The sequence below is a fragment of the Condylura cristata genome, unplaced genomic scaffold (assembly GCF_000260355.1).
Source record: "Condylura cristata isolate star-nosed mole 26May11 unplaced genomic scaffold, ConCri1.0 scaffold00007, whole genome shotgun sequence".
Taxonomy (NCBI): Eukaryota; Metazoa; Chordata; class Mammalia; order Eulipotyphla; family Talpidae; genus Condylura; species Condylura cristata.
The window spans coordinates 46,980,963-47,002,858 of NW_004567108.1; the positions used below are offsets into that span (position 1 = coordinate 46,980,963).

At 37.0% G+C, this 21,896-nt stretch overlaps 1 protein-coding gene across 1 annotated transcript in view; it reads right to left on the reverse strand.

Moving 5' to 3' along the window:
- Positions 1-11,775, reverse strand: part of RAB3C (RAB3C, member RAS oncogene family) — a 20,109-nt gene extending 8,334 nt beyond the window's left edge. Inside the window, exon 1 of the mRNA XM_012721772.1 lies at positions 11,524-11,775. Coding sequence (XP_012577226.1) covers positions 11,524-11,541 — 18 coding nt within the window. The 5' untranslated portion in view covers positions 11,542-11,775. The remainder of the gene's footprint in view (positions 1-11,523) is intronic.
- Positions 11,776-21,896: the final 10,121 nt, after the last annotated feature.

The window sequence follows — 21,896 nt, forward strand, 5'->3', positions numbered from 1 at the left end:
AAAAAAAAAAAAAAATTCCATTTAGACAAAAAGGTCATGTTTTGTAACAGAGAAATACACTGCACAAATGCACCATCATCATAGTCCCTTGTGCTCTTCCCACCCCTTTAGATCCTACTCCCCCACCACCAGTGTAGAATGTCTCTAGCTTATAGTTGTCTGTTGATTTTGATTTTTACTTTATTATAATTACATTCCCCCCCCCCCCATCTCATACATTCCTCCTACAAGTGAGACCATCTGGAATTTTTCTTTTTCTTTCTGGCTTATTTGACTGAGCATAATCCCTTCCAACTCCATCCATGTTGCTGTAAATGGCATAAATTTAGCTTTTTTGTTTGCTGAGTAAATTTCACTGGGTGACTTGGTGGTGGGAATTCCACAGGGACTGCAACCGAAATGAAAAAGCATACATTGTACAAAAATGAAGAATGTTGTAAAAATATATAAAGTTTTTAAAAAGTTACCTCAAAAGAAAAAAAACTATAATCTAAATGTAAAAGAAAGAAAAACATATACTGCAGAGGCTAGAATAGCCTTGGGATTGGAGACAGACATCTGTCTTGATTTTGGGGGTAGCTAAGGTGACCACTTTCCTGGTTTGTCTGGAAGTAAGGGGTTTCCAAGGATGCAACAGACCATTCCATGCTAAAACTAAGACAGTAGAACTTCTGGCTTTTTCTAGAACCAGGAAGTTAGGTGCGGGTGGGGTGCAGAAACATGATAAAATGTTGAAAGGCCATGTCCTATGTCCCGCCCTGATCCTGACTCATCATGCAATCATCTTCCCCATAGACATCTTTGATAAACCAAAATTAAGTCTAAAACATAAAAACTCGGCCCTTCCCGGTGACGCAGCACTGAAAGCTGGCCACAGCCACTACAGTGCTAGTTCGATCCCCACCCTGGAGGTGACCCACATGGCGCAGCGGACCTCTCCTGACCCTCCCGCGGCTCCCCTCAGCAGTGTCCTTGTCAGTTGGCCTGTTCTGCTCCCCTCTCTATCTCTGATGAAACCTCTCAACGCCCCTGCACCTCTGCTTGTACCCCAGTTCTTTATTAATAAATCTTTAAAAAAAAAAACATAAAATATAAAAGCTCATCAAATTATCTTGACATTCATACTTCCTATATATGCAAATGCAAATTATTTAAATGAAAGGCACTTTCTTAGCAACAAAATGTAACAATTCCTTTAAAATTTTTCTTCTAGAAAATATGTATGTCTGTATGTTTTGTGTGTGTTTATACACAACACACACACACATATGCTTTCTCATCATTTCTTGATAGCAAAAAATATCAGAAGCCATGTTCTCAAATACCTGTTTATCTAGTTGGATATATTTTTATTTAGGATTACAAAACTAAGGTACACTAGATCCAGGATTCCCAAACCTGGGGAACTCCACCAGTTTATACATAATTAGAATATTTGGTGTGAGTCAGGTGTCTGCTAATTTTAATTTCTTTTGATGAATCAGGTTTGAATTCACTGAATGAACAAATGTCGACATGGAAACCAGGTCAGGCATACAATGTCAAGGCCTCAGGCATCTATGTAAGAGGAGACTGAGTAATCAGCCATTTAGACAGAGGATTCCTAGAACTATAGCTGCTATCTTCCCCAGAAGGTGTCCCTTCTGGCAATAGTGACAGACTTCATCATGGCAATGACACTCAGACAAAGGTCTACACCCCAGAAATCCCACCATACCTAGAAAAAATGAATACTGTGTTAATTACATCTGGACTGGTAAGAGCCAGAACCTTCTGAGGACCAGTGAGATATAATTCACTGTGAGATCATGTCAAGACAATGAGAAGACACAGCAGAGTAAAAAAAAATAATTATATTTTTCAGAATATATGCACTTTGCTCTATGGAACCTTGACCTTGACTTTCTCCATCAGTATATTTTATAATAACACACATTTGGACTTCATTTCCCCTCTAACTCCCTATGAATCTCCTGGAAACTACAGAAATGTTGCCACCCAAGTTGAAACCTCAAAATGAACAGTATCTTTTGCAAGAAAATCTCTTACAGGGAAGAAATTAAAAGGTAAACAGAAGGCCCTCCCTGGTGACCCAGCACTGCAAGCTTCGATCCCCAGCCCCGGAGGTGACCCACATGGCACAGCAGACCTCTCCTGTCTTGCCCACTGCTGTCTTCAGCAGTGTACTTCATTGATCTGTCTGTCCTGCTCCCCATTCTGTCTCTGTTGAATCTTCTCACCGCCCCTGCACCTCTGGCCTGTACCCCAGTTCTGTATGCATAAATAAATAAATCTTTAATAAAAAAAAGAGGTTAACAGAATAAAAACTATGTGGTATAAAGATATAAAAATGCCTAGTAAAATACTCTAAAGATTCTCACTGAGGAAAATGCTACCTTTTATTACTCATTTTTATGTTTCCCAAGAAATTTCATCAATAAACTTAACAAACATTAAATATTTTCTAAAATACTAGCTTTTAAATTATTTGAGCACTTGAAAAATGTCTCCAGATATTTGCTATAATGATTCCTTCCAAATCCTGACATCTCTATTCCTCTGTTCCACTCATGGAGGTAAGTTAGTGGTAGCAGCAAACACATGCTTACAAGAAAAAAGGGAAGATTCAAGATTCTTGAAGAGAACGTCTATTAGGAGACTATTGTATTTCATGTCCACATACGCCAAATCAAAGAAATTAAAGTTACTTTTCTAATGATAAGCTTCCCTATTTTTCATTTAAAAGCTAATAATACAACTAAGTGTTCCTGTCAATATACATTAATAAATGAACATTCCCATCCACAGGAGCGCAATGATTCCATGATCCCTTTTCATCAGTCCTACCACTCAGACAGGTGTTAAGTGAATGACACACACAAAAGAAAAGCCATCCTTTGTTGCTAACACCAGAGATGAATGTCATATGAGAGAATAGTTGGCAAGTAGTATGTAATGTGTTCTTCAAGCTCTTTAAGACGCCTGCACCTACTGGCATTTGAACAGAAATTATTTGTCATTGTTGGGTTGTAAGTTTCTCTACTTAATGAGGCTTAGACATGCATCTGAGGCACGAGACAATGAACAAGGAACACACTTTCATCTTTGATGGACTGACATTAAATGAAAGGCAGGTAGACTAACAATGAGAGAGACTCAAAGTCTCTCCTTTCAATATCTCACCATTATACCTCACAACTACAGCACAACATGCAACAGACATCAAGTGTTGAAGAGGTTACACTACATACTTCTCTATGGCCACTTATCTAACTCCGGTCAGAGAAGGTTCCTTGATTTTACCAGTTAGAGTGGATCCACCATATGATAAGAATGGATCCACTTGAAAATCTAGGTTAATCTCCTTAATTTTTTTCTTTAAGATTTTTTATTTATTCATACAGAATTGGGGTACAGGCCAGAGATGCGGAGGGTGAGAGGATTCACCAGAGACAGAGTGGGGAGCAGAAGAGGCAAATCGACAAAGTACACTGCTGAGGGGAGTAGCCCGTGGGTCAGGTGAGGTCTGCTGCGCCATGTGGATCTCCCCCAGGGCAGGCTGGGATCGAACTCATGAGGAAGTAGCTTAAGCTTCTTACTGCAGTGCTTTAACCCACTGCACCACCAGGGAGGGCCCTAATCTCCTTATTTTAAAGTCAACAATAATAATTATACTTGCAAAGTCCCTTTCATTATATACTGTAATTTAATCTCATGTTATACAGACAAGGCCACAAACATGTTAGGGTTTTTATCCTGTCTAACAAAATATTAAAGGGAGAAATAGATATGTAGGTACGTATATAGGTAGGATCAATACATAGGATAAGTAGTTGGATGATAGAAATATTTCTATATAAAAAAATATTAATTTGTTTGAAAAATTCAACAAAGAATGCTGTAGGATTCAATGGGTTCTTTGATGAATTCTACCAAACACTAGTCCAAAATAATTCCAATCTATTACAACAAAATCATGTAGAAAACATAAGGGAAAGAACACTTCTCAGCCTGTTTTATAAAGCCTGTATACCACCAATATTGTAACCTTACAAAGGCATTATAAGAAAAATCATTGATCCATATCAACCAAAATACAAAAATTCTTAATGAAATATAATCAAGTGATTCCAGCAGTACAGAGAACACTACATCTTGGCTAACTTGGGTTTATCTAAATGATAATGGATTAACTAAAAAATCCAACAGAATAAATTAATAAACCCTTTTATCATCCTAACAGATGCAAGAAAGTATTTGACAAAATTTGATGTTAAAGCTAGAAATTGAAAAAAATATATATCCAATACAAGGATACAAGGCATCCTAAACTATCACCATCATCAACAATAAAACAACTACAGCAAACCTCATGCTTAGTGGTGAAAGATAGGAGGCTTTACCCTTAAGACTGGGAACAAGAGAAGGATGTCTGCTTATCAGTTCTATACAGCATTATTGGATGTCCTATACTGTGAACAAGATATGGAAATAAAAAGGGAGGTTATTGTAATGGAATAAGCTGCCTCTTTTTGCAAATAATGTGATTATGTATGTAAAAAATCCTAAGGAATCTAAAAATAATTAATAAATGCAGCAATGAAGAGTAAAGGCTACTCGATCAAAGGAAATACAGAACCCAGATATATCATTCACCTATAATATTTTCATCAAAATAAAATATCTCATCAAAAGATACTAATAAGCGGCCCTCCCTGGTGGCGCAGCGGGTTAAAGCACAGCACTAAGAAGCTAAAGTCAGTTCCGCATGAGTTCGATTCCCGCCTGCCCCGGAGGTGACCACATGACGTGGCAGACCTCTCCTGACCCGACCGCTGCTCCCCTCAGCAGTGTACTTCGTCGATCTGCCTGTTCTGCTCCCCACTCTGTCTCTGGTGAATCCCCTCATCGTCCCTGCACCTCTGGCCTGTATGTATGTATGTATGTATGTATGTATGTGTGTGTGACAAATAACAAGCTACAAAATTATATAAAAATCTCCTGTAAAAAAAAAAGTAAAAAGACAACCACTGAAATGAAAAGAAGGCTAAACAGGTAATATCACAAAGGAAGATATATAAGTAATGAGCAGTAAAAGTACAGTAAACATCACACAACATCAGAAAAATGAAAATTCACATTGCAATGAATTAGCACAAAACATACATTAAAGTGACCAAAATTTAAACGACCACTGATGCCTTGTGTAAACTGAGGCTGTGGAATGCTCCAACTCTGTCTCTGGTGAATCCTCTGGCTGACCCCTGTACCCCAGATCTGTATGTATAAATAAATAAATCTTTAAAAAAAAAAAGGGAATATGATAAATTTATAGTCTACTGACATTAGCGTGAAACTGAAAACTACCTGAAAAGTCCATTAAAGAAGAATAACCAGGGCCCTCCCTGGTAGCACAATGGGTTAAAGCACACAACACTGCGAAGTTCCCTGCAGCTGCTTCAGTGAGTTCATTTGATGTCCAGCCAGGGAGCTGACCCACATGGTGCGGCAGACCTCTCCTGACCCGCCCACTGCTCCTCTCAGCAGTGTAGTTTACCCATCTGCCTGTTCTGCTCCTTACTATCTCTGGTGAATCCTCTCACTGTCTCTGCACCTCTGGCCTGTACCCAAGTTCTTAAATCTTAAAAAAGAGAATGAATTTTAAAAGTATGGTAGATTGATGCAACAGTATCATTCATCAGTAAAATGGAATAAATTATTGATATATGCAATAACATATATTAATCCCATATACATTACATTGAGAAGAAATAGTTCAGACTCAAGAGTACATTTTTATGTTTCACAGTGAGCTTATATTGTATATCTTACATGAAGTTCTACAACAAATAAGATTGATGATGGAGGAAATATATTATTGTGCCCATGTATTAAAAATGATTATAGGCCCTCCCTGGTGGCGCAGCGGGTTAAAGCACAGCACTGAGAAGCTTAAGCCACTTCCGTATGAGTTTGATTCCCGCCTGCCCCGGAGGTGACCACATGGCGTGGCAGACCTCTTCTGGCCCGCCTGCTGCTCCCCTCAGCAGTGTACTTCGTCGATCTGCCTGTTCTGCTCCCCTCTGAAGCCTCTCACCCTCCACATTTCTGGCCTGTACCCCAGTTCTGTATGAATAAATAAAATAAATCTTTATTTAAAAAATGATTATATTTAGCTATGTCTTTATAGAGGTATATGTGTTAAAAGATATATCCATTTATCAAAAATTTTTACTTAATATTTGTGTATTTCAATGTATATAAATATCTCAAAAAGCTGTAAGTAAACAAATGAAAAATACTGAGATCATACTTAATTCTAAATAAACTGAAGAGATTTAATCTACACAGATCATAGTGCATTTGGTAATAAGCCATGACTTACTAAGATGGTTTCTCCAGAACCTCTCAACCAATTAATGAAAAAAGAGGAAAAAATAGACAACCTTCAGTTGACTTACACAACATTTTTTCTGGTGGCACAACTGTTCATACTCAGTAAATTGAATGACCTTGATGAAAAGCACAGTCCCAGAGGGGGAATAAAGTCTTTAAGATAAAAACATATTTTTTCCTTGGAATATTATGGTCAGGAAGGGAATTTCCAATTCCAATGTAAGTTTAGAATGGCAGGGGAAAATTGAAATACAGCATTTAATAAATTCACAACTTCTTGTATTGAATAAGTGGAAATGGAAAACCATTCTTACATCAGAGTTTATTTTTACTATAGACCAATTCACTTTATGCTCCTCTGCTTTCCTTTACAGAAGAATAATTACTTTGGGAAATTGCTCCAATAGAATAGGAAAGCTCTTGTGTCTCCAAAGTCAATTAGGAGTTTTTCCTTCTGTAAGTGATGAGTAGCATTTCTTATAAAGACAGAGAGAGCATCACCAAGGCTGGAAATGGTTATGAATTCACCAATAAATAAAGGCAAGAATTCCATGCACTTTTCATAGTCAAATGAAACAGTGACATTTGGCCTTTAAGCCTTTATAAGTTGTTTTAATACAAAACCTGGCTAAATACATACATATATATATATATATATATATATATACACACACACACACACATATATATATGTATGTTATTCACCTCAATTTGTCTTCAGACTTTATCAATATATCTATATTCTTTCTTCAATTCACTTTTTTTTTTTAAAGATTTATTTGTGCATACAGAACTAGGGTACAGGCTAGAGGCTCAGGAGCGGCGAGAGGCTTCACTAGAGACAGAGTAGGGAGCAGAACAAACAGATTGATGAAGTACAGTGCTGAGGGGAGCAGCGGGCGGGTCGGGAGAGGTCTGCCACACCATGTGGTCACCTCCGAAGCAGGCAGGAATCGAACTCATGTGGAAGTGGCTTTAGCTTCTTAGTGCTGTGCTTTAACCTGCTGCGCCACCAGGGAGGGCCCAATTCACATTTTTAATTTGGCACTCTGCTTGATGCTTTGGGCAAATGTTTATCTTTAAAGTTTCCTCAAGAGTCAAAATATTCTACATTTAGGAGCTGATCCAGTAAATTATGGACACCAAAATGAAATATTATGCATTTAATCAGAGACAATGGATTCCACTTTGGTTCTGACGAAATGACAAATTAAGAACACAAAAAAATCAAATAATTTTTAAAACATTAGAACTTCTCAAATATTTGTTGTAGTATACAAGTATCTTTCAGAAACAGAACACAGAGATTATTATCCTTTCTTATGAACCAAATGGATGACTGAAATTATAAAAATAATGTTCTCATTCATTACACCAACCTTGTCTTCTTGGACAATCCAAAGCAATAGAGGACAAAGATCTGGAAATCTTGACTCTGCCATGTTGAGCAAGTTAGTAAATCTTAGTAAGATCTAGTTAGTAAATCTTAGTAAGATCCAGTTTTTGCTTCTTGCTTGTAATTAAGATAGTGACCTCTAGAATTGTCTAATAGTTTATAGTCACATACACACAGAGATAGCAGTGACTTCTAGAATCATTTTATGTTTTATACACACACATATACATACACACACATGAGAAAATGCAAGGCACAGTGTTTGGAACAAACAAAGCACTAACAAAACTAGAATTTGTTCAATCTGGCTCCTGAATGAAATAACAATTTATTCATCAGAGTTTTGACCTCAAGTCATGAGCACAACTATTCCCCAATTCATTTGGCCTTCCCGATTTACGGATGCACTGAATTAGAAACACAAAATGACTATCTCCTACTTTAAATTTCTAACCCATAATTTGGACTACTTACCAAATGCTACTCTGGCTAGTTAGTTACAAAAATACACATAGACATAATACACTATCATTATATATTATAATGACTACAAAGATTATCCCTCATTTTGTACTACTTTAGGAAGGAAAATTCTTCAGCAAATATATCAAAGTCAACTGTTCTGAAGAGTACATCCACTTATTTATATAGACAAGTACTTTAAAAAACATTATGTAATTTTTAAATGATTTAAGAAAATATTATATATAAATTAAGAAATAATTTAAAAGCTTGTTTTGTTTCACATCAACAAACTTAATCCTTTTCAATGAAGAAAAGAATCTCTTAGGCATAATAAAAGTACAGTATGGGCTTTTGCTCGTGACTCATTTTCCAGAAGCCTAAATACAATGTTTGGGGTATATATTTAAAGTGATTATGTGATTCAGTCTTTAAATAGACAAAAAGAAAGAAAGAAATGTCAGCCACTTTTTTTTGTGTATCTTCATATATCAAAGTCATATGTCATGTGATTATAATTAAAAGTATGGGTTTAGAGACATTACTTGCCACAAACATATAAAGTAGGTTTAAAGTTTTTATCCCTCCTAACATTAAATATGTGTGAAACCCTGATAGTAATGGAGAGAGGGGACCATAACAATTGACTTGTGTCAATGAATGTGTATTTTGACATGTTTGAGAAAATGTTCTTTGATTTCTTAAAATGTACATGTTATTCATGATATCACTTGGACATTTAAATTTTTCAAATGGAGTGCAATGAGTAAAATAAGGCATAAATATAAAATAACTCCATTCACAAGCAAACTCATTTTATATTACCGAATTTTCATTAACTCTTCATTAAAGTTCTTACTAAATGTGTACAGAGTGTGCTCCACAGTAGATAGGAAATAATCCAAAATATTTCCTAAGGCATTAATTTTATACAGTTCGGTAACACTGTGATGACCCTTCTGAACATGCTAAGCAAATAATAATTTTAAATGCAGTTTAGTTAATTTTTCAGTAATTCACTTTGGCAGATTATATATAGGTTGACTTTAAATACTAAGAGTCTACTTTTAAAGTCTACTGTCAATGTTTACTAGTAATCAAATATGATTAATTTAGCCAGTTGGCTCCTGGCAGTCTCTTCGGTAATGGAGAATTATCATAAGCCAATATAACTTGATTGCAACAGCCTATATCTTTATTGTCTGTCCAGATTCTTCTCACATTAGGTCTGTAATGAAAAGCTGTCACAAACAGAGATATTAGAAAGAACACAATGGGACCACTGTTATCTGGAACAAATCAAATTTTCAATAACTCATAAGGTAAGTTGAGGGCTTTCATTATATAATCCTTCAGCAAACAAAGTCCACAGATTATTTTCATTTAACAGTTCAGTCAGTGTATATCTTCATAAGCATAATCCATAAAATAAATTAAAAGTAAATCAAACCATATGTTTAAAGTATTTGAGTCATGTAGAAAACATCTGAAAAACATTCAAGCAAAAATTAAAGTATTTATATTGTTGGTTTGAAAGCAGAGGTGGGTTCTCAAGAAAGACAACCCGCTTCAAATGGTACATTCTAGTCTCCTCTTAACCCCATTCATAAAGTGCCTGTCTGTTACGCAATGGGATCACTCTGCTTGGTTAATGAACACAGGCTGATGTTTAGCATTCATTGATTGTGCATATAAAAGAGAATCACTCATCTTAAAAACAAAACTTAAACAAGATGCTTAGACAGAAGCAGCTTTGCAGTGGAATCATTTGCATTTCTAAAAGAAAAAAGCAAATCTAAAAATGTGACTTAGAACATACAATAAATGTTACACATGACTCCAGAAAACTCAGAAGACGGTCTCCAAAAAGAAGGACTAAACCAGATCTGTGGATAGTGATAAAGGGCTGTCATACCGCTGGAATAAGCTGAGCCCCAATGTACTTTATTTTCATTGATAATACCGGGACCCTAAATGAAGAAAGGGGACTTTGGGTAGCCTAGCATTGGATTCTTCTTACTTAAAATTAATAGCCCAGCGGTATCCGCTCTATGGCAATGCCAACCTAGCTCAGCAACCTGCTTGTACCGGGATTACAAACCAGAGAAACCAAAGGGAAAATCAATGCCTGCAGCTCACACGACATTCTGACTTTTGTTTGCTCGGGTTTATGTTTCCAGCAGACACACTTAATCTCCTGGGGAAGCCTAAAAGATAATGAATACCCCTATCCCTCATCCCAATCACAACCACTCGGACTGTAGAGGAACCCAACTCTGTCCCCAGGACCAAGTCAGACTCTCTTCTTCCAAGGTAGCCCACTACAATCTCCCTTAGGTCGGGCACAGTTTGGAGCGAGGGGAAAAAGCATTTTTCTCAATTCTTACCGAGGCCACACTTTCTGTACAGACCCACCTGCATGGGAGCTTCGTGTCTCATTGTTCGAGAAATGTCCTTTCTCACTGGCTAGGATAGTGGTGGCCCGGGCGCCTGGTCAAGCGTGCCAAGACCGCGCGCTCCACGTTCCACACGTTGCACTCTTGGGGTGCGCTAACCGGCTCCAACATCAGCACCGGAGCTGTCCCCGCCTGGCGCCGCACAAGCGTACTGGCCGCGAGCCCCGTACGCTCCTGGGAATGGTAGTCTTCGCCCCGTAGCTTTCCCGCAAAAGGCCGAACAGAGAACTACATCTCCCGACAAGCCGGCATTCAAAGGCTGCCTACTGCCGTCGCAGACACGGCCGCCGAGCCTCCCTTCACCGCCTCCAGAATCGCTGTTGGTCGTTGCCGCTCTCAGCCTATTTCCCCAAGAGGCGCAGGCAAAAGTGACCACAGCTCATCTCAACTGGATTTTTTTTTTTTTTTGCCCGCTATCTATACGTCTTTCGAAGCTAACATGTGAACGTCTTTCGAAGCTAACTTGTGATTTCATGTTTAGAAAACGCGTTCTCTTGTGCTAATTACCAATACAAATGAAGCTTGTGCCGCTTTCTGGGACTCTCGGTCAGACACCTCCCTATCCCGAATCCGGAAAGTTTGATACATTTTCCTAGGCAGAGTGGGGTGGTTTTACAATCACATTGAACAAACGCGGGAAAGACGGCAAATAGCACACAAATAAAGAAGGTGGTCTACTCACGATTGCATTGAGCTACCGCGCATACACGCGCGCGCGCGTGCGCGCGTACACACACACACACACACACACACACACACAAGTCAAAGCAAGATTTTGCTCACAGCATCCAGAGGAACTCTTCTACTACTTACCTTTCCGTACAGCTCCATTGCAACTCGAGGTTCCGAAATTCTCAAGTAATTCCTCCTGCTACAAATGAGGATAGGGTCTTGCGTAGGAAGCGGGGTTAAAGCACAACACAATGGAAGGGGTGGAGGTGGCGGCCGGCGGAGGGAGAGATGAGGGACAGGAAGAGGACAGCTGAAATAGATGCTTCTTTCCCTAAAGGGAAAGCGTGGAGTCTTCCAGGGGCAGCTGCTGAGAAAGGACTGGGAGTCTCAGGAAGTGCCAGGGGCCCGCTTGCGCTGGGCGGCCCCTCCCCAGACCCTCCCCCAGGCACCTTATACCGTCATTAGCGCACACAGTAGCTGCTGGCCACAGACTCGAGAGCTGATAGGGCACTGGGTTATTTATCCAAAGCAAGTCACATAAAATGAACACACTCATCGTTAGAACTCAAAAGCACAGTCACAACGATGAGAGAGAAGATGGCTTTTAAGCTATCCTATCCTTTCCAAAAACTGTCATTCGTTACATTACGAACTCCTCCCAGGTTAGTTTCAAATCGATTTTGATACCCCCAGACTGTACTTTTATTCTACTTACCTTTTCCCCTCAATTGACAGATACTTGTGACTATCCATGTTCACTCTACCAACCTAAAGACATCCCTCTCCCTTAAGAGTAAAGGTTAATCAGTTCAGCTATGATCTCTACCTTTTACATGCAGTGAAAACGATGCTATTGGAGGCTGAGTGAATAAGGAAAGAGCTTGATATTGGCAGAAACGCTTCTAGTTAAGAAAGAACTTAAACAGCTTGAGACTTCATTGCATTCGACAAAGCAAAGGTTTGGATATTTAAATGTGCTTGAAAATCTCTTCGAGGGAGTTTTAAAAATTCGTATGCTCAAGGCATGAATCAGAGATTCTTATTCAACAACTGTGATGTTTAGTTCGTATTTTAAACAAACATTATAGCAATTCTTATACAAGTGGTCTTGTGCCATAATTTGAGAAACTCTGCCATAAAAGAGTTTACAAGTAAGATTTGTTTGTATCAAGTAAAAAAATTTTTTAGGATACAATGAAAATTTTGATAAAATTGACTCAGTATTAAAGTAATGGAAATAGTCTAGGCATTTGCTATACTCAGAATGTCCTGTTAATCTTAGGTTACTTGTAACGAAATCTCAAACTTGTCTTCCAAACTTGTAGTTGATGAGAATGCGATGCAGTATCATCTACATAAACCACTTTTATAATTACCCAGAAAGTACGTTTTAAAATATTATTCTGTCGTTGAGGTTATATGCAATAGTTACAGCAATTTTATTTAAATTAGTTAATAAAATTAAACAGTAAATGAGGATCCAATATCAATATGATTCATATTGATGGGTTATTGGGAGTAAGATTTCTGGAAGTTTTTTTTAAGGTCTATGTAAAGTTGAGTCTTCTCGTAAATTTTTCCCAGAGAAATACCAATGTATTAATACTGATATTCAAATGTATAGAATTATTTGGCACTTAATAATAAATATTTGCACCACTACTTAAAGCTTGCTTTTCCTCAGAAGTTACTATAATTTTTGAACTATCAGCACATTCTGAAATTCTCAGAATTCAGTCTGATATCACAGAACATACTTAAATATTACAAATATTGAAGTATTACAGAATTACTATTCTTTGACTAGTTCATTCTTTCTTAACATTTTACTAAAATGATATGCCTCTCTTCAGTTTTCCAGTATGTCTTTTATTTGTGGAATAATCCATTAAAATTGAGTTAAAGAAAAAAGTTACAGATGGTTTTTAGGAACTTAGTTTCATCCTTATTCTCATACCTTCTTTGGGAATTTAAGTGATTTAGGTATTGGGAGGAGGGGGGGGAATTAGCAAGGGATCAACTACATAAACAAAAGTAGTCTGGAACTGATTACCTCTCTAAAGTCAGAACAGAAATTTTTATCTATGAATGTCATTCCCAAGGCACCAAATGGCTGCTGAAACTCTAGCTCTTAAATCCACATTGTGACATCTCAAAGAAAGGATGACGAAAGGCATTACCCCAACACTTTAAGTACAGCATTGCTCTTATATTACCTTGTCTAGACCCTAATCTTACAGTACCTCATTGTAAGGTTAAGAAATGTAGTCCTTATTCTGTATAAGCATGTGCCCTGCTGAAAACAGGGAATTCTGCCCCAAAGGAAGATGGGAAGGTAGCAATTGTCTCTACCACAGGACATCGGGGCACTATAAGATCAATCTTGATGCACTTTCCCTTTTGCAATTTTACTGAAATGTAAATGTCTAATTATTTAGGAATTTATCTATTTTCAAGGATCTCTATAATTTAACAATGGTCAAAAACTGATAACCACAGTTTCACCCAAAAGCTAATATATTCTGGCTCCTGTTGAATTAACATTTTAATCTAGGGTTAAGAAGCAATATTAAAAGATTTTTAAAGACAGAATTAGTTAACAGAAGGCAAAGGGGCCATAGGTAAGTAGAACATGGCTCCTGACCACCTCACTGCATTAGATGAAGAGCAGCTTCAAAGGGCCTGTTCAGAAGGTTACTCACTAAAGGGGTAGCTGGGATGACAGAATTCTTAAATCTTTGTCTTTGAGTTAGTTTTCTGTTCACCAACTCACATCGCTGCTCATTATTGATTGGCTTTTTGCTACTGTAGGTGTATCTAATATCTACAAGTAATCAATTTGTTGTTCTTATAATATTGTTTGTTTTTTGTTATTAACAGTCTGTGCCTCTATCCATTCTAATAAACAGGAAACAGATGTGTCAGGTAGGGTCAAATGGGGATAATTTACTTGGCTAAAACAGACCCAAGAAACATGATAATTATTATTTTATAACAATGATGTTGTTAACTCAAAAATAGCAATAGATATTTTGTTTCCCCCACTGTCATTATCTGATAGGCCTAACACTGGAAAATGAGTGTGATTTGATATAGAAGGTAAGGATGCCCCTAAGGATTCACTTACTTCCTAATGCAAACCTTATTCAAACCCACATCTCAAGAATGTGGCTGGATATCTTATCCTAGATATATCTAGTACCATGTTCAATCAAGCAGGATGATTTTCTGGCTTGTGCCGAGTTATCTTGGTCTGACGTGCAGTTAAGCTTTGTGCAGCATCTGAATCTAAAAATGTTGACTGTTTCCAGCTCCCTTTGAACTATCTTGAACATTGCCATGATGTTATTTATTTCTTCTTAATTAAAAGGAAAGTCATTTGAACTCATTCCTGCTCATAATGTTTCCATTCTTAAACAATCAACATATGTAAGGGCTTTGTTAAAAGTAAGTGTATTCCAACTGAATGAAGAGAAAATGAAATTTTTCTCCCATCACGTAAATATGATACCACTAATGAGAGCTACACTTTCTCAACACCTTCTATATAGTAGGCACTTGGTATACTTTACTCCATCTAATTCTCAACATATTGCAAGGTAGTTTAACCTTATTTTACAAAGGAGATTAATACAGAGGATGAGTGTTTTGCTTACAAAAACCTAGCCAATAAAATGTTGGATTAGAGCTCAAAGACTTAACGGATTCAAGGATTTAAAGCTCAAGTTTACCTGATTCCAAATCCTAGACTCTTCTCCATAAAAAGTAATGTTAAAAAGTAATGTTACTTCAAAATACTATGCTCTGCTATCTCTTGCAAAGAAGTTTTAGTAAACTTTGTTGAACTTGTTAATTTGTTGCTAATCTTTCTTGAGAATAAGGATATTAGGGATCCTCTCAGGTAATTACTGGGTTACTTATATCTTTTCATATAACACTTTTTAATTTAAAAACTGTCAACATTCTCAGATAAATACAGATTCCTTTGATTCACTAGAAGTTTTGCTAAGGAATTTGTATAAAATTCAAATATATTGAAGAATGGTATATTTTATATTTCCAACTTAGAGAAGTCAGTTTAGAACTGTTTGAAAAGAAAGATATAACCTGGCATCATGCTGGGCCCCCACTGGGCCTAACACTTAGGCTGGACTTAATATCTAGCCTAATGGCAGTTTCATCTGCCCCAAAAAATGTAATTTTAAAACCAATCATTCTAGATCTTCCTGAATGGCTTTGGTAAGGTAATCTGCATAAAAACTCCCTGCCCTTTCCTAAAAGATGTTTTTTTCTGGAATAACCTTTTATTTTTCTTTTGCTAGTAACCTGTCTGATCCTCCTACTGATTATAAAACCTTTCAATTTTGTTCAAGCCCATGTAGCACCTGTCTACTTGCTACATGGAATACTACCTGATCCATGACTCCTGCAATAAAGCCAGGTAAAGCAGGAATTTTTTTCTGATGAATTTTACTTTTCAACAGAAAAAAAAGGAACAGATTACAGTTATTCAAGTTACTAAAGAGTAATTAAACAATAATCCTTACATTTTATACCAAGTATTTATTAAGCTATATGTTTCAGACTAGTATAAAGGTTAAGTGACAGACATCTTTATTAAGTTACACGGTAACTTCAAAGAGATGTCATCATCATCTTTAAAAATAATTACTACCATCATTCTATTATAATGTTTGAAACATTTTACCAATAATACCTGACTTACTTATGTAGAGTTCTGGTACTAAACTTTCTACCCCTAGGCTTCCAATCTGTCAAAAGAGAGCCAATCCAACATATTAACTCTGAGAACAGAGAGTAGCCATAAGCAGAATCTTAGAAGAATTGCAACCGTGTCTAATGCAGGTCTGGGATGGGAAGTGGGGAAGAACATGTTGTTGTGATCCAGCCAGAGTACCTGTGGGAGTCATCTGCATGTCTTCAGAAGTTTAGTACCTGAAGCTATCTGTCCATGGCCTTATGCTAAAGATGCACCTTAAGGTCAACTCCAGCTAAGGAGGATGAGGCTAATAGCAAATATCTATGTCCTGAACTTCCATAACATTTATAAACTTACTAGCATACTAAGAAGAGATATTGCATCTAGTCAAGCTCAATTCTCTAAGAAATAGATCCCAGAAAAGTAAAATGAACTGCCTGAAGCTCCACAGAGCATCCAGTACTGTGCAAAAGCTCTGAAGAAGAGACTATTCTTAAAGAATGCACATTGTATTGATATACTCAATTATTATTATTATTATTATTATTATTATTAGGCTTACATCTTATCATGTAAAATGGAGAGTCAAAAAGCCACCATCCTCCTCTTCAAGGAGGCTCCAAGCTAGTTCAGGAGACCAGATCTATAGGCAGCGTAAGCAGATAAACAGGCTTTAACTGTCGAGATAACACAAGGTAGCTGTGACTAGCTGTATTCTCACTCTTATCATTAGTAAAGATTTATGGGAGAGGGTAATCAGTTCAGGGATATTCTGAAGAGAACTAAATGGTAAGGGCAGAATAAGAGACACAAACTATGAGATCTTCAAAGGAACTTGTATGTTATTTAGGTCTTTATCTGCAGATAAAGAATCAAAACTCAAGGATGGGTAATGATTCATCTAATATCATGCTAACTAGTATCAGAGCCAGTTCCAACTTACAAGTTACATGACTTCAGGACTAGAGTTCTTTATAAGTTATCACATTTCAGAAACCACGATTTTGGGCTTGAAAGTTTATTTGCTATAATCTTATAATTTGACTAGACATTTGCTCAAAAATCATAAACTACTACATATTAGATTAGAAGTAAAAATAGCCAGAAAGATATTTTATCTGATGGTATGGTTACCTCTTCTTTTTTGGCTGAGAAACAGTGTGTAAGAGTTGAAGGATTGAAAACAAAACCCCAAACTTGAAGCCCACCCCCAAAATAGGCTTGTACTCTTTCTGCTCAGTCTGTTAACCAAATCTGTTTTCCAGACCGGGTAGTTAAATTAGATAATGTGTACACTCTTTGCTAAAATACTAAGCAAAGTATTATAATACGAATACTATAATACCTATTTTTCCTGAGTAATTATAGCTCTCCAGATAAGAAAAAGAACAACCCAGAGCAGCCTTTGTCCTGAGGCAGCGTCCCATCAGAAAGATCTAACTGCCCACATATGGAGAAATGCCCACCACCTCAACAACTCAGACTTCCACCATCCTGTGGACTTTGTCTAGTGATCTCCTGTGTTCCCAACCCAATTTCTAGCCAATCAATTGAATTTTTGTTCTCTCAAGGATTTTAAGCTACTTTATGCTTACAAGTCTGTTTTCTTTTCCCAAATGCTGTATTTCAAGCTGATGAAGGTGCTTTGCTGGTAAACAAAGTTTTGGAAGCCTCAAAAGTGCATTGTTGGTATAACTCGAGGTAGGACTATCTTGGATTGGGACCAAGGGTGACCAATCACTTTCATTTGCCCAGAACTTATGGCATCTCAGGATAGAGGATTTCAAGTACTAAATCCAGGAAAGCCCAGGCAAACTGGGAAGAATGTTCCTACCCTACTGGGAAATGAAAAACAAATAGAAGTTTCCTCTCTGCCTTGTGCTATGCCTGTAAACCTTTGCTTAGGTCGTTAGTGCTGCAGAATGTAATTTCTGATCTCACTTTTTCCCTTTGACTAATGGAACACTCTGTCTCAGTCGAAGAGCACTCAGCCTGTAAATGATAGCCAGCCCAGCCTGAGAATTCATAGGCTCCATCCATTTATGTAGCTTTTAGCATACCACAAATTGCTTCTCTCAAAGTCACCTGTTATGCACTTGTGATAGAACCAAAAGAGAGTTTTCCCTTCAGACGTTTCATTACAGATAGATTCATAGGAAATGTTTTTGTGACTGTTGGTTTGTTGTTCTTAACTCTCAGAGTTACTTGGAAAGAATTACTTTCATCCCTTGGAAGAGATACTTGGTTGAAATGTGGCATTCACACTCAAGTACCATAGTACTATTTGAATTGAACACAAGTGAACTGAATTTCAGTTCAGTTTGTTCTATTTCTTTTCTGGTTTCCTTGTTTGTTTGTTTGGTTTTTAACCCGCAGAAAGGGGATTGGTGGGTGATAGAGCAAAGATAAAAATTATGCAGTATTTTCAGGAATTGATTTTCTTCTTCAGGAAATGAGGTAGATGAAATACAGAATATGATACATACTCTCCTGTCTAGCACTCAAAGCCAGGAGAGTGGCAGCCACTCGACTCTTTCATTAGCTTAGAATCTACAAAATGATTTTTTAGATTAATTCAAGCAGTTAAAATGATTTTCTGGAAGAGGAGGAATAGTAATGATGCACAAGAAAAAATTTTACCCTCATGAATTCTGTTCATGAATGATTGCAATTTAGATCTCAACCTATCTGTTGTCTCATCCTTGCAGATCACCAACACACAAGAGACAAGGGCAAGCCTAAGTCATTCTTTACAGGCAGAAGTCTACATGAGCATTTAAGAGCTTGTTTTTCCACTGCACATATGTTTTTTGTACTTCTTATTTTATGTTTTTTTCCTCACATTAACTTCAAAGTATAGATATTATGATGATTCTTGCTTGTAGGAAAGTCAACTGAAGCATGGGAAGTTGAAAGTTTGATTTTCTGTAAGCAAAAGCGGGTAGTAAGACCCTAGAGATATGTATATGCTGATACACCACACCACTACACCACAGCCTGTAACATGAATAAGTAGTTGTACCTTTTATGATGAGAAAGATCTACATAATAATTCGTGATGTTCTTGGGTAATTTTATACAGCATGAAAGCAGTAACTTTAGTTTTATTGAAGAAGCAGCTTGATAGTTATAAAATGTCCCCCCCTGCTAGAAGACTCCAGCCCAGGTACAATCAAATTACCAATACAAGCATAATTAACCAGTTTGCTCACTTTCAGATTCTCCCTAAACAGGGTTTATGACTGGGCCTCAGAATGCTTACCTAGACAAAGGTTACATTTTAGAGGGTCACCTTCCAAGCTAGTCTGTCTGTTTGGGAGACCTCCAAACAATTGCATCCCTCTCTCCCTAAATTCCCTGAATGTGTGAAGCCTTATATCCAACAGTACTTGCCTGTTGTAAAGCAATCTATCAATGTAATGAATGTAGAGAAAGCTATATATAAAGCCAGCCTTTGTCTTTAGATGGGGTGCAGACTTCATGGGAACTTCCCATGTCTGGGCCTACATGCATGTGTAATTAAAGCTTTTTCTGACCTCGCTATTCCTGAAGCACTACTTGTCTTTTTGCTGCTGGGGACAAACCTAGATTTCTAGAACATTATAACTAAAAAAATTCTGAGTTTCTTAATAAAAAAATTACTCCCAAGCTAGTATACAAATCACCAATTTTTCTCACTAGATATGTATTCAGATATCAAACTTCACAGTCTTCCTACAAATTTTATCCTTCCTTTTGAAATATAAATTTTGAGATCTGAAAATTGTCAATGAAGAAGAAAATGAAAATAAAAAGGTGTGGCATATAATTTTTAGAAGAATGTTATATATATGGATTTATATAGTTAATGTTTCCTGAGGTAATCTAGGCTCACAGTATACACAGAGCTTATGTGTTCCTTTTTTATATTATGTATTTATGTCCATTTTATAATTTGATAACATTAATTTAAATCCTTTCAAAGTGGAAGATATGGTATCATAAAACTTCTGCAGAAAAAAGCTACAAAGTGATGATCCCTGGTATCATTGCAGCAACTGTAAAAAGCATAATTGTTGTAATTCTTACTTTATACATGAGGTGCAATGCCAAGGGCAACATAAAATGCTAAGGCACATCACAAGCAAATGGAAGATCCCAAACTGGAAGTCAGCTTTATAAAAACAGCAATGATTTATGCAGGGTAACAGTCATCTGAGGAAATACAGGGGCATTTCCTGGGTCATCACTCCAGCACTTGAGTTGCCATGGGAACCGAGCAGTTAAAATCTTGTAGAAATGTTACACTAAAAATAAGGCACTCAATAACATGAGCATAAAGGTCTTGAGGCTCTTTCCTTAGTAACATTAGCCTCCTATATCCAATCCCACATCTATGTATTATTTTCAATGATGCTAGAGCTCTTCCAAAATAATTGAACTTATTTGCATGGAAAGAATAATACTTCTCATCATGGATTTTTAACCAGGATGACCTACTTTGTGTCACGATGGTCCTGTTCAACTGAAATAGAAATCTGATTGCCATTATTAATAAGTTAGTGCTCTCTATATTGTGGGGGTATCTACCATAGATCAATAACTTTCATGTGAAATGGTCATTTAGTCTTAGGGCAATATTTTAGGTGCTGTTTTGAATTATTTTATGTACTTCTAGGATAAGGGTCAGTTTAGGAAACATTTCTAGCTGGGTTCTTCCTATAGTGATCCATAAACTTATACAGAATGCATTGCAAGGGTCTTTCTGTATTGTTGCACTAACCACTTAAAAATATTGCTGTTTCTATTACCACATACTTTCTATGAAGCCAACATCACACTAGTAACAAAACCTAACAAAGAAAACCCACAAAAAAGAAAACTTCAGACCAATGGCTCTAATGAACACCGATGCAAAAATCCTCAACAAAATCTTAGGCAACAGAATCCAACAATGCATTAAAAGAATAATACACCATGACCAAGTGGATTTTATCCCAGTAACACAAGGATGGTTCAACATCAGAAAATCAATTAATGTAATCCATCACATAACTGACAGAAAAATAAAAACCACATAATCATATCAATAGATGCAGAGAAGGCATTTGACAAAGTTCAACATTCATTTATGTTTAAGGCCCTCGAAATCCTTGGAATAGAAGGAACATTCCTCAACATGGTAAATGTCATATATGACAAACTCACAGAAAATATTATCCTCAACGGAGAAAAGTCTTTCCCTTGAGATCAGGAACAAGACAAGGGTGTCCACTATCACCACTGCTATTCAATATAACATTGGAAGTTCTAGCTAGAGCAATAAGACAGGAAAAAGACATACAAGAAATCCAAACAGGGAAAAAAGAAGTAAAACTATCCTTATTTGCAGATGATATGTTGAACTACATGGAAAACCCTAAAAGCCCCACAGAGAAACTAATCAAAACCATCAACCAGTTTAGCAAGGTAGCAGGATATAAAATCAACACACAAAAATCAGAGGCCTTCCTATACACAAACAACCAATCTGAAGAAACAGAAATTAAAAAAAAAAATCCCCTTTTCAATTAAAACAAAAAGAATCAAACACCTGGGAATCAACCTAACAAAAGAGGTAAAAGACCTATACAAAGAAAATTACAAAACACTGTTAAAAGAAATTCAAGAAGAACCATGAAATGGAAAGACATCCACTGCTCATGGATCGGGAGAATTAACATCATCAAAATGGCCAACCTACTAAAAGCAATATACAAATTTAACACCATCCCAATAAAAGTCTCAATGACAGGCCCTCCCTGGTGGCGCAGCG